Source organism: Nycticebus coucang, chromosome 4, assembly GCF_027406575.1.
Source record: "Nycticebus coucang isolate mNycCou1 chromosome 4, mNycCou1.pri, whole genome shotgun sequence".
NCBI classification, from domain to species: domain Eukaryota; kingdom Metazoa; phylum Chordata; class Mammalia; order Primates; family Lorisidae; genus Nycticebus; species Nycticebus coucang.
The window spans coordinates 145,174,233-145,190,374 of record NC_069783.1 but is presented as its reverse complement, the minus strand read 5'-3'; the positions used below and the strand labels follow the sequence as shown (position 1 = coordinate 145,190,374).

General features: G+C 44.6%; 1 protein-coding gene across 6 annotated transcripts in view; it reads right to left on the bottom strand.

Annotated features, from left to right (window-relative positions):
* Positions 1–1,075: 1,075 nt before the first annotated feature.
* Positions 1,076–16,142, bottom strand: part of SEZ6L (seizure related 6 homolog like) — a 227,920-nt gene continuing 212,853 nt past the window's right edge. Inside the window, exons 13-17 of one of the 6 annotated variants that reach the window (XM_053589782.1) lie at positions 15,414–15,608; positions 11,064–11,096; positions 8,965–9,079; positions 7,484–7,586; positions 1,076–4,492 (exon numbers count right to left, since the gene is read on the bottom strand). In XM_053589782.1, the coding sequence (XP_053445757.1) occupies positions 4,463–4,492; positions 7,484–7,586; positions 8,965–9,079; positions 11,064–11,096; positions 15,414–15,608 (476 nt within the window). In that variant the 3' untranslated portion in view covers positions 1,076–4,462. The remainder of the gene's footprint in view (positions 4,493–7,483; positions 7,587–8,964; positions 9,080–11,063; positions 11,097–15,413; positions 15,609–16,142) is intronic. The other 5 variants (XM_053589783.1, XM_053589784.1, XM_053589785.1 and 2 more) reach the window with 5 other exon arrangements.

Here is a 16,142-nt window from a genome sequence, read left to right as displayed (position 1 = left end):
ACTGCTACCACAGGCCCAGGAACCAAGGCTATTTCACAGGGTGGGGCCGTGTGTCTGGTTTCAGCCAGGATGACCCCAGCTGGGGCCTCCTGGGTGGGCTGCCCTTTGAAAACAGCTGTGTAGACAGGGCTGCTCCAAACTGGGGGTGATGCTGTCGGCCCAGGGGCCTCTAGGGCACAGCATCAAACTAAAGAGGTTTATCCTTGAACTTTCTGATCTAATGGGATTTGCCTGGCTGAGCTTTATACTTGCTTGAGAGCCTTTCCTTCCTTCCAGCGATTCCCTTTGGAAGGGGAATGTCTGTCCTATGCCTGCCCCAATACTGCATTTTGGAAGCACGTAACGTGTCTGCTTTCACAGGTTCACAGATGGAGAGAAATCTTGCCTCAGAATGAATCACACCTCGCGTCTCACTCATACCTGATTTAGATGATATTTAGATGAGACTTTAGTGTTGATGCTGGGATGAGTAAAGACTTTGGGGGCTCTTAGGGTAGAATCAATGTATTGCATGTGAGAAGGACATACATTTTAGGAGGAGGCCAGGGTGGAATGCTACAAACTGAATTTTTTCCCTGCAGAATTCACATGTTGAAGCTCTAATCCCCAATGTGGCTAAATTTGGAGATAAGGCCATTAGTAGGTAATTAAGGTTAAATAAAGTCATAAGGGTGAAGGTCTAATCTGGTAAGACTGTGGACTTTTAAGAAGAGGAAGACCTCCCCTTCCATACCTTCCTCCCCCAGCCGTGTGAAGACACAGGCAAAAGGCCTGGAAGGGAGCTCTCCCCAGGGCTGGACCTGAATTGGCTGGCACCCTGATCTTCCAGAACTTTGAGAATTTTGAGAAATGAATTCTTGTTGTTTAAGCCATCCCACCTGTCTTGTTCCAAGCCTTTCCTGAATGCTCCTGGAACTGTTCCTGAGTGGGCAGTCTTGTTTTTGCACTCAAAGTATCAGTAGGTCTTATGCCAAACCCAGTACCCCCTCCCAACTGGAAATATCCCACTTGGTGCCACCTTGGAGCATTTGTCAACAAATAATCCCATACATTCAACTCTTTTTCATCTGTTTTATTAGCATCAATATATACAAAGTGGAAAATGACTTAATTTCATTTTTTTCTACCTTAGAAAGTTTGTTTTGCTTTTTATTCTGTTTGGCAAGGAAATGAAAATGAAAATTTTGCAGGAGATAAGCCTACCTTGGAGGGTGCCGAACGATTCAATGATATTAGAACTCCAGTGACCCATCACACCTCATCAGGGACATAGAAAAGTCATGCCCTTTGCATTTATCTCCAAGGAAAGGGCACTTTTGTCTGTGCCTCATGCCTCAGCCTAAACCTAGCCCAGGTAATTTGCCAAATTACTTCCTCTTTTACAGCCACGCTGATGATGTAGCCACCTGGCTTCTTCCTGGGCTGTTGGGCAGTTTTCAAAGCTATCAGCCTGAGATTCTGTAGGCTCTCCAAGGAGCTAGCATCAGAAGGTCATCATTAAAACACATCTATGAAACTAAGTAAAGATGGCCATCAACTAGTGATCAGAATACTTATGTTAGCTAAATAATTCTACCAAAAAAAAAAAAAAAAGGCTAAAAGCTGAGCTCCACGCTGCAGAGGGTCGAATGTGTGCATTTTTAAAGCACAGGGTGGTAGCTGACAGATACAGCTTATATGAATTAGCATGTAATACGTGCCATCACATGCATTTGCTGAAGCTCGCGATCTCTGTAAACGTATGTCCCACTGTTTTAAAAACAGAGTGGCTTGTAGGAAGGCTCAGTTCATTCTCGAGTTTCTCAAGAGTATATCCTGTTCAAAAATATTTAGTCCCAGTGAGTTTTAATACTGATTTTATAAAAACACACATATATGAACTGTAATGAGATGCCTTGCGCATTTCTGGCAATAGTATTATTATCATTTGTTTTTACTTTTACATGTTACAAATACACATTCAGATATTTAAAAAAGAAAAATAGACATCAACCTGTCTTTTCAATCACACTGTACCTTTCTGAACTCACATGATCCATCTCTAGGCTAAAACAAACTTTTAAAACATGGTTACAGGTGCCGAACTACCAAGACAGAACTAAGACATTGGTCTCCTAAAGGAAAAAAAAAATACCGTTTCTGTCTGTCCAATAGCCGAGAAGAATACCTGGGCCTGGCCTGGTCAGTTTTAGGGAGCAGGTTTAGAATAAATATATGTGTTTTGTAAGTCTTTACAAAAGGCTAATATTTAGTTTTCACATACCCATACTATGTTCTAAAATCAAATATCATTAATAGAATTCTTCATTCCGGATGACCCAGGGTTAGGGTTAGAATTAGCATCAAATAGATACGAAAGCAAGGATTGGATTCTGACTTTTTTTTTTTTAAAGGTTACATTATTTATGCGTGTGTGTGTTTTTTTTTCTAAACATGATGTTCACTAAGCTCCTGGAACTCTTCTCTGGTTTTTGCATTGAATGGGGGTGGGCTTTGGGTCCTGGAAGCAGCGCTTACCGATTTTTTGCCATGTATTACAAATGCAGGACTCTCTTCTGGAAGAAGTAAAATATTATGGCCTCAGACCCCCAGGATTGAAGTCGGAGCTCCTGCTGGGAAGGACGAGTGTGCATAAAACCAATATCCCTGTCTTCCTCAAGATGTTTCCAAAGTAACTACTAACATATGGACTCCTAGCCATTCTCCCTATGGCATGGCAGTTTTCTTGTTTGAAAACCAGCGGACCTAAAACAATTCTACAAAGCAAGGGGGGAAGGGCTCTAAAGGCCACTGAGCCTGTCTAAGCCATCGGCCATTACTGCCAGTCCCAGAGAGGTGGATCTGCCTCACACACCCTATTCCTTCCTTTTCACTATACTTGTATTTAGAAAAGAATTTTTCAAAGAGTCATATGCTCACTAATAGGTTGGGACAAAAGGACTTTAATAACTATCTATGGATGCCCATGTGATCAGATGTGGTGCTGTGAATTCCTGTCTGGGCCGAAATTCTTCCTTCTGCCCTCACTGGTGTTCAGGTCAGATGATACAAATTCCATTGGATAGTTTGCTTTTATTTTTATTTATTTATTTTTTGGGGTAAAAAATACTTATTTTTGCAAGTGGGGGTAGGCAGTGTGTGTGTGCGTGTCTCATTGTGTTGCCCAGGCCGGTCTCCAACTCCTGGCCTCAAGTGATCCTCCCACTTGGCCTCTCAAAGTGCTGGAATTACAGGTGTGAGCCACCACTCTGGGCCTGGCTGTGATTTTGAAGTCCCCTGCCTCTATTCTCTGCATCTCCACAGACAGCATTCATGTCTAACTGTCTAACATCCAGACAGAACTTCAGGAAATAGAAAAGAAGTTCCTTCTCACAGGACTCCCCCTGCCAAATTACTTGTTCCTGAAGGTGACTCCTTTTAGAGAAAGAGAGTGCTTGAATTTCTTCTGTTTTGAGGGTCAAGACATTCCAGAAGCCCAGGAGAAAAACAGAATTCACCCCTGGATTTAAGAACACAGCGGCTCCCCTCCCTCCCACACAAGCCCTAATAACTATATGAGTGAGGCGGCCCGTGCCTCCCAAGCCTGTAGATTTATGATCACATCACGGCCTCCTGAACAAGACGATGGATTCTGACACTTGTAACATAAATTACTTCCTCTTTCATCCTTGATGGAGTGTCAAAGAAAAGAACATTTTATTAATTCAATCCCCTCCCCCAACATTCCCCCTCGCCCAGTTCTTCATCGCAACTCTCAAATCTCTCCTTTGCTCTAGAATTTCTCCTTTTTGTCATTTATCACCTCTTTAGCAAAGAAAAAAACAAGTTTTAAAAAAATTTGTCACTGTCCAGTGAGGCAATGTTGGTAAAACGCCACATTTATGCAACACCTTTGCTGCCTTCGGGACAGGGAGAGGGAGGGCATGAGGCAAACCCTGGCAGAAGCTGGTGAAACTGGAAGTAAGGACACAGCATTTGTTTCGGAGCAGACCTTAAAAAATGGGCGTAAGCACCCGTGCTAAATGCCAACCTGTGCAAAGCCAACAAGAGCTACTAATCCTTTCCAACCTAATCTTGGGACTGAGATTTGTCCTAAAAACGCCACGGGCATGGATCCTGAAGAGGGCGCAATTTGATGCAGCCTCAGCATGACTGATGGGAAACACCTGACCTCCTGTTTTCTGTTTCGGCTGCTGCAAGTCTTCCACCTGCCTTCAGCATTGAGGCTGTAACATGAATTTGGCTACGGCCATAATACATCCAAACCACACCTATTTCACTTTTTTTTTTTTTAAATATAATAAATACAGTGAAGAAAACAAGAAACCTTCAAGAAAGAGTCTAAAGAAAAGACAGTTGACACTCCGGGGTTTCCATCAAATGCCACATGGTCTCTGGATGGATGTCTTGAGGAGGTTGTATTTGTGTTCATATCCGTAAGTCCCCTTCTTCCGTGCTCTCTTTAGATGGAAACCTCATACTCTCTGGTTTCCTGCAAGAGAGAAGCACAGATTTGTTACATCTTGCGTAGTAGAGTAACACACTGATGGTTCCACTTCTTCACACCTTCCTGTGTCCGTGCCCTTGGCTGTGACTTTGCAGTGCCCTTCCACCCTGACCCCACCTTGCATTTGCCAATGGTTTAGGGGGAAATGGCACATGCCAGCTGCTTGAAAAGGGCATGTGTGCTTCTTTTTTCTGTGTCTGCTCCTCTGTCATCACCATGAACAGGACACGTTCTGCAGGCCTTTAATCCCTACAGAAAGGTGAAGGACACCCAGGAGAACTGAGTCACCAGCAGGCCAGTTCCAGGATTACCACCCAGCCGAAATTAGCTTCAATCACTGCCCTACACACGGATGAGCAAATTAATGCTTGCGGCTTTCAGCCAGTGAATTTTGGGATTGTCTTTTACTCTACTGACGACGTTTTAATAACGTCTAGTCTTGAAACATGTCTCTTTTCATCAGGCTGACTTTTATTCAAGATTTGTAAGTAAGCAACAAGAATGAAAAATAACACATGCCACTGCAATGATGGCTGTGTGTGTGTGTGTGTGTGTGTGTGTGTGTGTGTGTGTGTGTGTGGGCAGCAACAAGTTCGAGTTCTCCAATATTCATGCAGTACGCCTAATGTATTCTAGACCCCAGGGACAAAGAGCTGAGAGATATAAGAAGTCATCGGTCAGCCCTGGAAGTGGTCACTGTTACATGCTTTACGACAAGTCTCTAGTTCCTGCTGAGTCAACACAGATGTGCAGTCCCATCTATGGTACGGGAGACTCTAAGGTGGTGCTGGTGGACTGCCCCCCACTGCAGGGTGCACGGCCTTGTGTGGTACCTTCCACTTGAGGGTGTGCAGGACCTGCGACTTGATTCCAACCAATAAATAGAATACTAAGGTGCTAGGATGTCACTTCTGTGTATGTGACACAGGATTCTGACTTGTCTTGTAAGGTATGTCTCTCTCTTCCTTTCTCTTTTTGTCTCTCTGTCTTGCTTTGAAGAAGCAAACTACCATGCTGTGAGGTGCTGTCGAGAGAGGCCCACATGGAAAGGAACCGAAGCTGGCCTCTAGACGACAGCCTGCAAGAAACCAAGACCCTTCTTCTAACCACCTGCAAAGAACTGCATGAACTTGCAAGAACTCTTCTATCAGCAACTGCATGAACTTGGGAGTGACTCCTTCCCTGCTCCAGCCTCAGATGAGAGCATAGCTGAAGCTGATGCTTTGATGTAACCTGTGAACCCTGATGCAGAGAACTCACCTACATTGTACTTGGATTCCTGATCTCTAGAAATTATAAGATCATAAATGTGCGTTGTTTTAGGCCCCTCAATTTTTTTTTTTTTTTTGAGACAGAGTCTCACTATGTTGCCAGAGTGCCAAGGTGTTACAGCTCACAGCAACCTAAAACTCTTGGGCTTAAGCGATTCTCTTGCCTCAGCCTCCCAAGTAGCTGGGACCACAGTGCCTGCCACAACGCCCAGCTATTTTTTTTTTTCTTTATTGCAGTTGCCACTGTTTTAGCTGGCCTGGGCTGGGTTCGAACCCACCAACCTTGGTTTATGTGGCAGGTGCCGTAACCACTGTGCTACAGGTGCTGAGCCTAGGCCCCTCAATTTGTAATAAAATTGTTAGTAATGATATTACTAGATATTAATATAGATAATAGATAATTAATAGGGGAGATCAGAGGAGGTGGGATGCGGGGAAGGTATCAGGGACAAGGAACAAGTCAAGGTTATTTCCCCCAAATATTGGGAGATGATTGCACATCATTAAATGTAGGTCACTACAGAAGTTTTGAGACAGACTGTGTTACGGTCCATTATTTCACTCCCAAGAAACACAGTCAACCGCGTCCTTTCAGATTCACGCGTGCAGGTTTCAACTTGCTTATCTTGTTGGTGTTGCTGGGAGGGCTCCATTTGTTTCTGTTCCTGTGGATTTCACATTTCTTGATTTTTATGTATCTCAAAACTTTCATAATGACCCATCTAGTGAATTTGAAGGTCTGTGGTTTTGAAAAGGCATGTTCAGCCTTTGGGTTTCTCATATGTGCCTGTGTGCTCTCTCTCCTCCCTGGTCCCTTCTTCGCCCACCTCCTACGTCTCAGCTTGACCATCACTTTTTCAACAATGTCTTCTCCAACATCTCCCAGTGTCCCCGCAAATATGCCCTCATAGAAAGCTGTCCATTTTTTTCACAGTCCTAAAAAATCATGATTTATAAAAACCCAAGTATTTATTGGCACATTTGATTTTTGAGGTTCAAGGTGGGGCAGGATAACATAATGATTGAGGGCATCAGGTTGGGTTGCATCCTGGCGCCACTGTGCATTCTGGCCGTGTGCAACCTTGGCCAAATCATCTTCTCCTATCTCTGGTCCTCAGTGACCCCAGTAATTCAACAGAGTACTGTTGGAAACTATTGCAAAGACTTGCAAAGATTTAAGGAGATGATGCATTTAAAGCACTCAGCACACAGTGCATATTATTATTATCAGTAGTTGATTCATTGATATCTTTCTCCTTTGTGAGACTGTAAGCTCATTGCTAGCAGGATCGATGTCTATTTGACTGATGACCGTGTCTCCAGTACCTGACGCAGGGCCTGCCACTCAGAGGTGCAGGCATGTGGCACACATGTCCTTACTACATGTCCAGTGTAGTAAGGAGGGGGACCATAGCAGGATGTGTGGAAGTGCTGCACCCCTGGGCACTGACTGACCCATCGTGGCCCCTCTCTGGGTGCAGACCCTTCTTTCTGTGGGTGTTCTGCTGAGATGAAGAGCCTCAGAGGCCCATCATCAGCTCTGACTCCTTTCAAAGATAGCTGGGTTCTCCCACCAGCTGTCTTTATAGGGGTCTTAGTGAGGATGGGATAGGACCACTGGGTTTGCCTCTTGTCAGCAAAAGGAAATGAAACCTTTGATTTCATCATGAGGGCGTGCATTCAGAGCAAAGAGGAAGGAACTCACCCCTGTCTCATAAATGGGGTTATCAAACTCGGTTTCGACAGTGATCTGGCTGTAGGGGTGGGAGTACATCAGGGGCAGGCGGAGGCTGGAGTAATAGCGACATCTGGGGGAGAGACAAAGTGAGAGAGAAGTTACTCCCTGACTGCAAGACGCATCACCATGGTATCAGAACGTGAAGAGTCAGTGCCAATTCCCAAGCAGCAGCACCTCCATGAGTGACAACGAGGATGTGTGCAAACAGCCCCGAGAATCCTAGTGAGGTGCAAACAGAAATCGTAATTGTTCTCAACCTGTAACCCAGGCCATGACAACAAAAGCCTGTGACCTCCCCTTACTGGGGAAGGGGTGGAGCTTAATTTGTTTTCACCTGTAAGGTAATCCAAGTCCCTCTTCTTAAAGGGTAACAACAGCAATAATGAGCTTTTATTGAGCACCTTCTATATGCCATGTCACCTTCGAGCAGCCCTCTGTGACCACCTATTTTAAAAGGTGAAAGATTTATGTGCTCTGAAGAGAAACCAGAGACCACCTATTTAAAGGTAGTTCCTCTGTTTCACACTGCAGCCTATCTCTTTTCTCCACTGGGTTTATCTTGGTGTGTTATCATTTATTTTTGTACTTACTATCCTCTTGCTCTACTAAACTGTGAGCCCTGTGAGGTCAGGAGAAACTTATATTAGGCACATGCCTGCCTTAGGACCTTTGCACATGCTGTTTCTCTGCCTGAAACCTTCCTCTCCCACATATCTGTATGGGTTACTAATCGCATTCAAGTCCTTGCTCAAATGTCATTTCTCAATGGGGTTTCCTCTACTTACCTCATTTAAAATGTAACCACCACTTCTGTTCCAGAACCCCCTTTCCTCTCTTCCCCATCTATCACCTCCTAATATACTATATGCTGTTCTTATGTACTTTCCCTATTTTCTGTCTTCCCCCATTAGAACCTGAGCCCTCCGCAGACAAAGTTTTTCTTCTATTTTGTTCTCAAACAATGTTTCTAGAGTGCAGAAAACTTCCTGGCACATAGTAGGCATTAAACAATTGTGGATTTGAATGAATTAGTGACTATCCTAGTTACAGTTTAATATCTTCTTTTTTTTTATCAAATGGAAGTTATATGATCCTCAATATCTCGGACAATGTCTGGGGCACATTAAGGAAGTCAATTCGTATTTGTTGAATAAATTCTCGAATGAAGGAGTGGATAAGTCGTTGTGCCCAGCGATGTGCAACGTCTATGTCCTTTCTGAACTATAAAGCTCCTTGAAGTCTGTCTGTCTTGCTGCTTTGCACTCATGGAGGCCTGGTAGGTGCCCAGTGTAAATATTTATCTCATACAGTGGAGCTGAATCTCACCATCTCTACAATCACACCCATGCTGCTGTCCCCAAGCTGCAGGTGGAGATCCTCAGTCTCAGTGGGTGAACTGCCCAGTCCCCCAGTGTGCTGAGTGCTTGGCAGCCCCCTCAGTCCCCTACCTTGTGATGTAAATGTAGGCTCCTCCCAGGAGTAAGGAGATGATGAGGACTGGGATGAAGATAGCCAGGGCCATGTTTCCACCTTCCAGCGACGTCTCCGCTGCCGCTTCTGCTACTGAACACAGGAGCCAATGAGATCCTCATTTCTCACACAGGGCCCTGGCTCCCAGGTGAGCACCCACCTTCCCAGTTCTGCACCACTCAAAGAGCTGGCGTCACAGAACCTTAGATTTTTGAGAACCATCTCTAGAGGAGAAAAGAGTGCTGGTTCTTTGCAATGGGGTGCAGATTCATCCTTGGGTGGGCTGGCCACAGGGGCAGAGGAGAATTAATACTGCTGAACCCTGATCATGCCATGCTCATTTCTGGGGGAACCATAGTTGAAATATGGTTAAAATCCAATTCAAAAGAAGACTTGGCAAAAACCCCAAACGCAGTAGCTGAGAAGTCACATTTACTGGATGTTTCATGGACTGGAGAGGGGAAAGAGGAAGGGGTCTGGACCTGAGACTCAGGAGTGGTGGGCAGGGACAGATTGCCCCTACGTCCGTGAGGAGGGTGGTGCTGGGGGCCAGACGCCAGGTCTCTAAGCAGGGTTTCCCACCCCTGGCTGCTCACCTGGAGAGGCGGAGCTCTTGCACCCAGACTGGTGGACGCCTCCCAGAACTACCGAGTCACACTCTCCAGGAGCAGGCTGTGCGCAGCCGGAACAGCAGCTGAGACACCTGTCATGTCTGCATACCCCAGTGACACCCAACTGTGTAGAACCAGTTTTGATTCTCAGAGGCCACTGCTTCGCATTCTTGGGCTGACCTTGGAGGCTCCTGCTACCTCCTGATGTTTGTGGGGAGTGGGTGTGTTTTGCCCAGCACAGCTTGAATGGGGGAACCCCACATTTCTTCTAGAAACTTGGCCTCTGGGTTTCCTCTGGCATTCTCCATGGTCCCATCTAACAGAACTTAGCTGTACACCAATCTATAATCCATTAACTGCCACTTCATGAGGCCTGAAAAATCAATCCTAGCACCCGCGATAAATGCCTGAGCACAAAACGTTACGATGGTGCTCATAATCTCTGAGCAACGGCAGCCCTCTGAGACATTCTCATGGTTCATTGGTTGGCAAAAGACAGAAAAAGGATGCTCTGAGTGGAGATTAACACGAAATGCCCTCTATTTTCCAAGTGGAGTGACTGATACATGTTCCTCCCTTTCCTTATACTAGGGCCTTGGCTCTGCCTGCATGGATGGAAACATTGTCTGTTGCCAGTAAGAGCGACTGATGAAACATAATCCAAAAACCCCCGGTTTCTGAGTGAACTCATTACTGTCAGAAAGCTAAAGATGGCTCCAGAAACAATTGTACAAACTGCTTAATGGGTTGCAACATTAAAAAAATGAAACTGTAGATGACAGTGTATGTTTTTTTCTGATCTCTCAGCTTGGGTGAATGGTTTTATACCAAATTTAACAGAGGTGACAAGGAATACAGAATGCTCTGGGAAAGAACCACAGAATGAAAACAGAACAAAAATAAAATCCTGGAGAGTTTTAAAGATCTGGTCCACATTAGTAAAGCTCGCTTGGGAATTCCCAGTAAAAGGAGAACAGAAACAAGGAGAAGAAGAGGGAAGGGACTGGTATCTTGGAGAAGAAAAAAGACCCAGGGGAATATGGACCATAGAATGCAGCCGGGGCAAACTTCTCCCACCAGAAACCAGGAGATGCTCAGCATGGAAGGCGAGATGTCCCTGGACCCAGCTCCCCCCAACAGCATCACGAAAAGTTTTCCAACAGTGGTATGTCTCCCTCACGCTTTCTCTTTCCTGTGGACTCTCAACTTTTCTCACCTCAGTGTCACTGTCATGTATAGAACTGGTGCCACGTCCCTTCCAGGTTATAGCTAGGACCCTGACCTGCAAGTCCCATTATTATTTTTTTCTTCTTAGGATATTATTTGTTTTGAAATAATCTTTGACAGTGTCCAGGCAAAATGTATTATTTATTATGTTTAAGCTCCTGGATGAAGATATTCAAGGGCCTGTCCTTGTTTTCTATGATTAGATTGATTTATTGGATTTTTATTATTCTGAAACTCACCTTCTAAAGCATGTTCAAAACTGTCTTGATTAACTGAAAGAGAAATCAGGAAGCACTGGTCAATGTAAAGTGAACTTACTCTGTTTGCATGAAATGAAGCCCCCTCCACCCCAAATTTAGATGCAAAAGCCCATGCCACACTTTGCTGAAGTTACTGCTGTGTTTTGACTTATCTTGAGCTACTAGGGTCTGTGAAATGTCAGGGCATATGCACTTCATAAGTTGCCAAGAGAAAATAAGATGCAGAAGACATGAGCCAAAATGGTGATAGCAGGTAGTTCCTGAACACTCACCACCTGTCCAGTATTGTTCTCTATACACTCGCTCCTTTAACCTTCACGGTGACTTCGTTAGGGTGCTACCATTATCATCCCATTTTAGAGAAGAGCAGAGGTTCAGAGAAGTGAAGCAACTTCTCTGTCATCACACAGCCTCTGAGTGATGGAGGCAGGATTTAAATTGGGACTTGTCAACTTTCTCTCTCCTCTGCTTTTAACTACACATATGTGGTTAGGGTTGTTTCATGGTTTTTCAAAGCCCCCATGAACCACGAGGCTCTAGATCTTTATTAAATCCAGATGGAAGTCAAACTATTTTCCTACTTTGAGGTATATATAGAGGATGCCAAAAAATGTATACATATTTTAAGTGTTTTTTTGTGTGTGTTACTTTTCCAAGTTTTGAATGGAAGGTACCATTACTGGTCAAGTGTACCTAGACATGTTACCTATGTACATTGATTTTACCTGCGAATCATCGATTTTACTTACAAGGTTGCTTAAATTGTGCATACACTTTTTTGGCACCTCCTATATTTATGTAAATCTTTCTAATCTCATTTTTTTCCACTTTTATTTGACTAGGATCTCTGTATTTCACATAAAACTATTTTCACTCATTTATAATTTTTGTAAAACTTCTCTGGAGGTTCAAAATGCTGGGGGCTGGCAGCCCATGTTTTGGAATAAAAGTCATCACAGTTGCTGAGCATAAAAATACACCAACAAGAAGGAGCATTTCTTCCAGAAATCCCAAGACTTCCTAATTAGTGACTTGTTTAATGTTACTCTCTGATTTATGTCCTTGTCATCATCATGTGATGACCGTAAAGCCAGTTGAAAAGCAGACAGTTAAGTACAGGCATTGCTGGGGCTTTGGCCTCAAGAACATGGCAAGATTGAGGCAGATGCTACCCACCCAAGGCATGAGTTTGACTGTGGTTGAGTAGCTGGGAGCCCGTGAATGTCCACAGTATCTTAGAATGAGGAGGCATTGGATCTTACATCTCCTGGAGCCCCAAGTCCATGACCCCATGGAGAACATGTTAACATGAAGGTTTCTGAGCCCTTTCTGGGACCTGCCAAGGTGGTAGCATTTTTGGAGGTGAACTCCTATAGGTCTCCCCAGCCCCCCGGGTAATTCTGATACAGCAGGCCAGTCCACTGACTCTTCTTCAGAAACACTGATCTGGGCTCACTCAGTTACTTCATACAAAGGGAAACTAAGGTCAGAGAGGGAGAGTGGCTCCCCCATGGTGACACAGATGGTCCATAGCTGACCTAGGATGGAGTCCAGGGCCCCTGAGTCCTAGTCGGGAGGTCTCAGATTGGCAGGGAATCACTTCTGCAATCCAGATCCTAAAGTCACAGACCCCACATTGTTTCCTTCTAGAGTTGGTGGTGGGAGAGAAGGACCTCTGGAGTAGAAATGGATATGGCAACAAGGGATAGGGGTCTCCCAAGACACTTACTTGCTGGGAATTATGTCATAATTGTGGATGAAGGTAAAGGGCAGTGATCACCTGGTGGGGATTCAAGGGATAGTAATAGAGGTTTGCCACAGAATGGCAAATAGAGGTTTCAGGGACAGCCTGTAAAACTAAGTATTTAAAAACTTTTTCCTGTTGTTTGGTTACTTATTTTCTGATGGCACTTTCCTATCAGATTGACAACTTCAAAAATAATCAATAACCTCCAGTGCTGGTGAGGATGTAGAGAAATGGACATTATCACACACCATTGGGGGGGTGGTGGTGGATCACTCTAATTCTGGAAAACAGTCTGGCACCATCCACAACAGCCTGGAATTCTCAGGTCTTTGCCACACACCATCAGGCCTGCTTTAAGAACTAGGTTCTACAGGATGGAAACTGCCAGCACCCAAGAGTCATGTACAAGGATGTTTTTGGCGAAACAAAACAAACAAAAACCCCAGAAGAGAATTGGGAGCCTTATCAACAGATAAAAAAAGACTGATACATTGAGAAACATTCATAGTGTGAACTGGTGGGTAGCGGTTAAAAGAAAAAAAAGATGGAGCCATGTGTTTGAAAAACTTTTATTTTTTGAAATGACTCTGCCAAGCAGAGAAAAAGCAAAATACAGAGGACACTATGGCCTGTTTTTGAATCCTCTGTATTCATTAAGCGGTTACTGCCCACTCCTACCTGTAAGCCCTGGGCAACCACTAGTTTGCTGTCTCTGTGGGTCTACCTGCTCTGGATATGATATTTCACAGAAACTGATATCTGACCTTTTGTGTCCAGCTTTATTCACTTAGCATGAAGCTTTTGCGATTCATCCAAGTTGTAGTGTATATTAGTACTATATTTCTTTCTTTCTTTCTTTTTTTTTTTTTTTTGTAGAGACAGAGTCTCACTGTACCACCCTCGGGTAGAGTGCTGTGGCGTCACACGGCTCACAGCAACCTCCAACTCCTGGGCTTCCGCGATTCTCCTGCCTCAGCCTCCTGAGCAGCCGGGACTACAGGCGCCCGCCACAACGCCCGCCTATTTTTTGTTGCAGTTTGGCCGGGGCTGGGTTTGAACCCGCCACCCTCGGCATGTGGGGCCGGCGCCCTACTCACTGAGCCACAGGCGCCGCCCATCTTTTTTATGTTGCCTGAATATGCCAAAATTTTGCTTATTTGTTCAGCAGCTGATGGTCATGTAAGCTGTTTCCATCTGTTGGCTGTTATGAATAATGCTGCCATAAACGTTAATGTACACATGTTTGTCTGAATACCAGTTTTCATTTCTTTTGGACCTATATCTAGGAATGGAAAAGCCAACTGAAAAAGCATTTTTAAGTCTTAAAGCTGGGGTTCATGAATAAGGCATTCAGGGATCCACAGAAGTTAGAGATCCTCAAGCAGAAATGTGAAACTTCATGTTTCTGCACCCCCCCCCCCCCCGCCCCGGGAAGTGAATTCAGAGCTTTTTGCCTATTCTCCAGGGTGTATTCACACCACACAAGGTTAAGATCCCCTGGCCTAAAACATTGAACAGATTTAGGATATTATTACTGACCTTACGCTGCAAAAGCCCAGATAAACAGATACAAATTTCACTTGTGAGGTCACAACTTCATTTCAATGATAAGTATTTTTTTCATGGATTCTCAGGTGCAATTTCCCCATGTTTCTATCTTCCCTATTGGGCGGTGCGGGCGTGGGGGATGGGGGAGGTCTGTCTTAAATCAACGGTGTGTTGTAATCGTCGCCACTAGGAGGCGCTCATGAGTCCCTGTGTGGGCCAATGTGGAGCGCAAGACCCCGCGCGCGTTCGCAGAACGAGTGTGAGCGCTTTGAGACATCTTGCAAGCGCTAGGGGAGTGCTTGGAACCTACGGGAATCAAGTGGTTGCGGGGAGTGGGTGCAGAAGGCGGGAAATATTCAAGCCACGTTCTCTAAGCGGATGTCAGAGCAGGCTGGCTTTCAGGGCCAATACTTGGGCGATACAAAACAGACGTCTAGATCACAAAATGTAAGGAGGTAATTGTTTCTCGAGGAGGACCGTACATCCCAGGACTCAGGATCTCTTTACATTTTTTTTGCTTCCACACCTATTTTGCCTTACCCTGTCCCAAGCCCTGCTTCCACATAATGGCAAACCCTTATTACCAAAGACTTTACTTTAAAAAAAAAAAAAAAAGGACCTTCCTGAGGAATTCTGCCTTAGGAAATCGGGCCATATTGAATGGGGGGAAAAAAGGACTCTGAAGTCTCTGAGTCAAAAATGATTTCAAAACGCGAGACTCTGAAGGTGGGGAAGATTTATTTTGTTTATATTTTCATTTTAACGTTTTCAAAAGTGTGACAAAACATAAAGATCTGAGCTTGAAAAAGCTCCTTTGAGGTAAAAATAGAAATGCTATAACTAGGAGAAGATATGGTGTCATAGTTTAATTGGCAGTAATTTTTTTCTTTCTCAGTAGTGCATGAAATCATGGTGGCATCTTAGATCTAATGAAGTACAGTAGCCCAGCTTTTTAAAGCAAGTTTGGAAACCCTGGGGACCAGTCCTGACATCTCTGGCCCCTTGGCCCCCATGTGCAGAGAAGACTTCTTTACCTTTACAAACAGGCAGTGGGCCATTCCAGTGGGATGGTTGTCCTAGGATGCATCGAATGGTTACTTCACCCATGAGCTCGAAGCCTTCATAGCACATGAAGGTGAGAGACTCTCCTGGCAGGTAGAGTCGCTTGTATAGGATTTGATATCCATTTTCAGGCAATCCTGGATTGTCACATGCTAGGGACTCCTCCGCTGAAATGCAAGCCAAAAGGAGCTCTGATGAGATGATGCCAATATCTGTGGGGTCCTACTCATATGTAGCCTGTCTGAAACAATGTGGCCAGCCTTTCCAGTATCGTCTCTCTACAACCCCACCAGCATTGAGTTCTCGCTATTCCTCAAACTCACCTTTCCCTCTGACACATTTAGGTGCAGATGACACGTGGTCATGGTAGAATGAACTGGGCTATGGAATCTGGGTTAAAATGTGGTTTCTGCTACTTATTCGCTGAGTGACTGCCAGCAAGTGGCATAACCTCTCTGATCATCAGTTTCCTCATCAGCAAAATGGGAATAATAGTAGGACCTCTCTCACATGGATTTGAATGACTGAATAAAATAAGTAAGAAAATACTTAGGATGTTCTTGGCATGTTATAGTTGATCAGCAAATGATGGATGCTTTAATTACGCAATATTCTTGCTGTATCTCACTTTACACCTACCCTGCCAGGGCAGTCCTTATTTCTCCTCCTCCAGGAGGCCTATGTTGGTGCCTCCTACTACC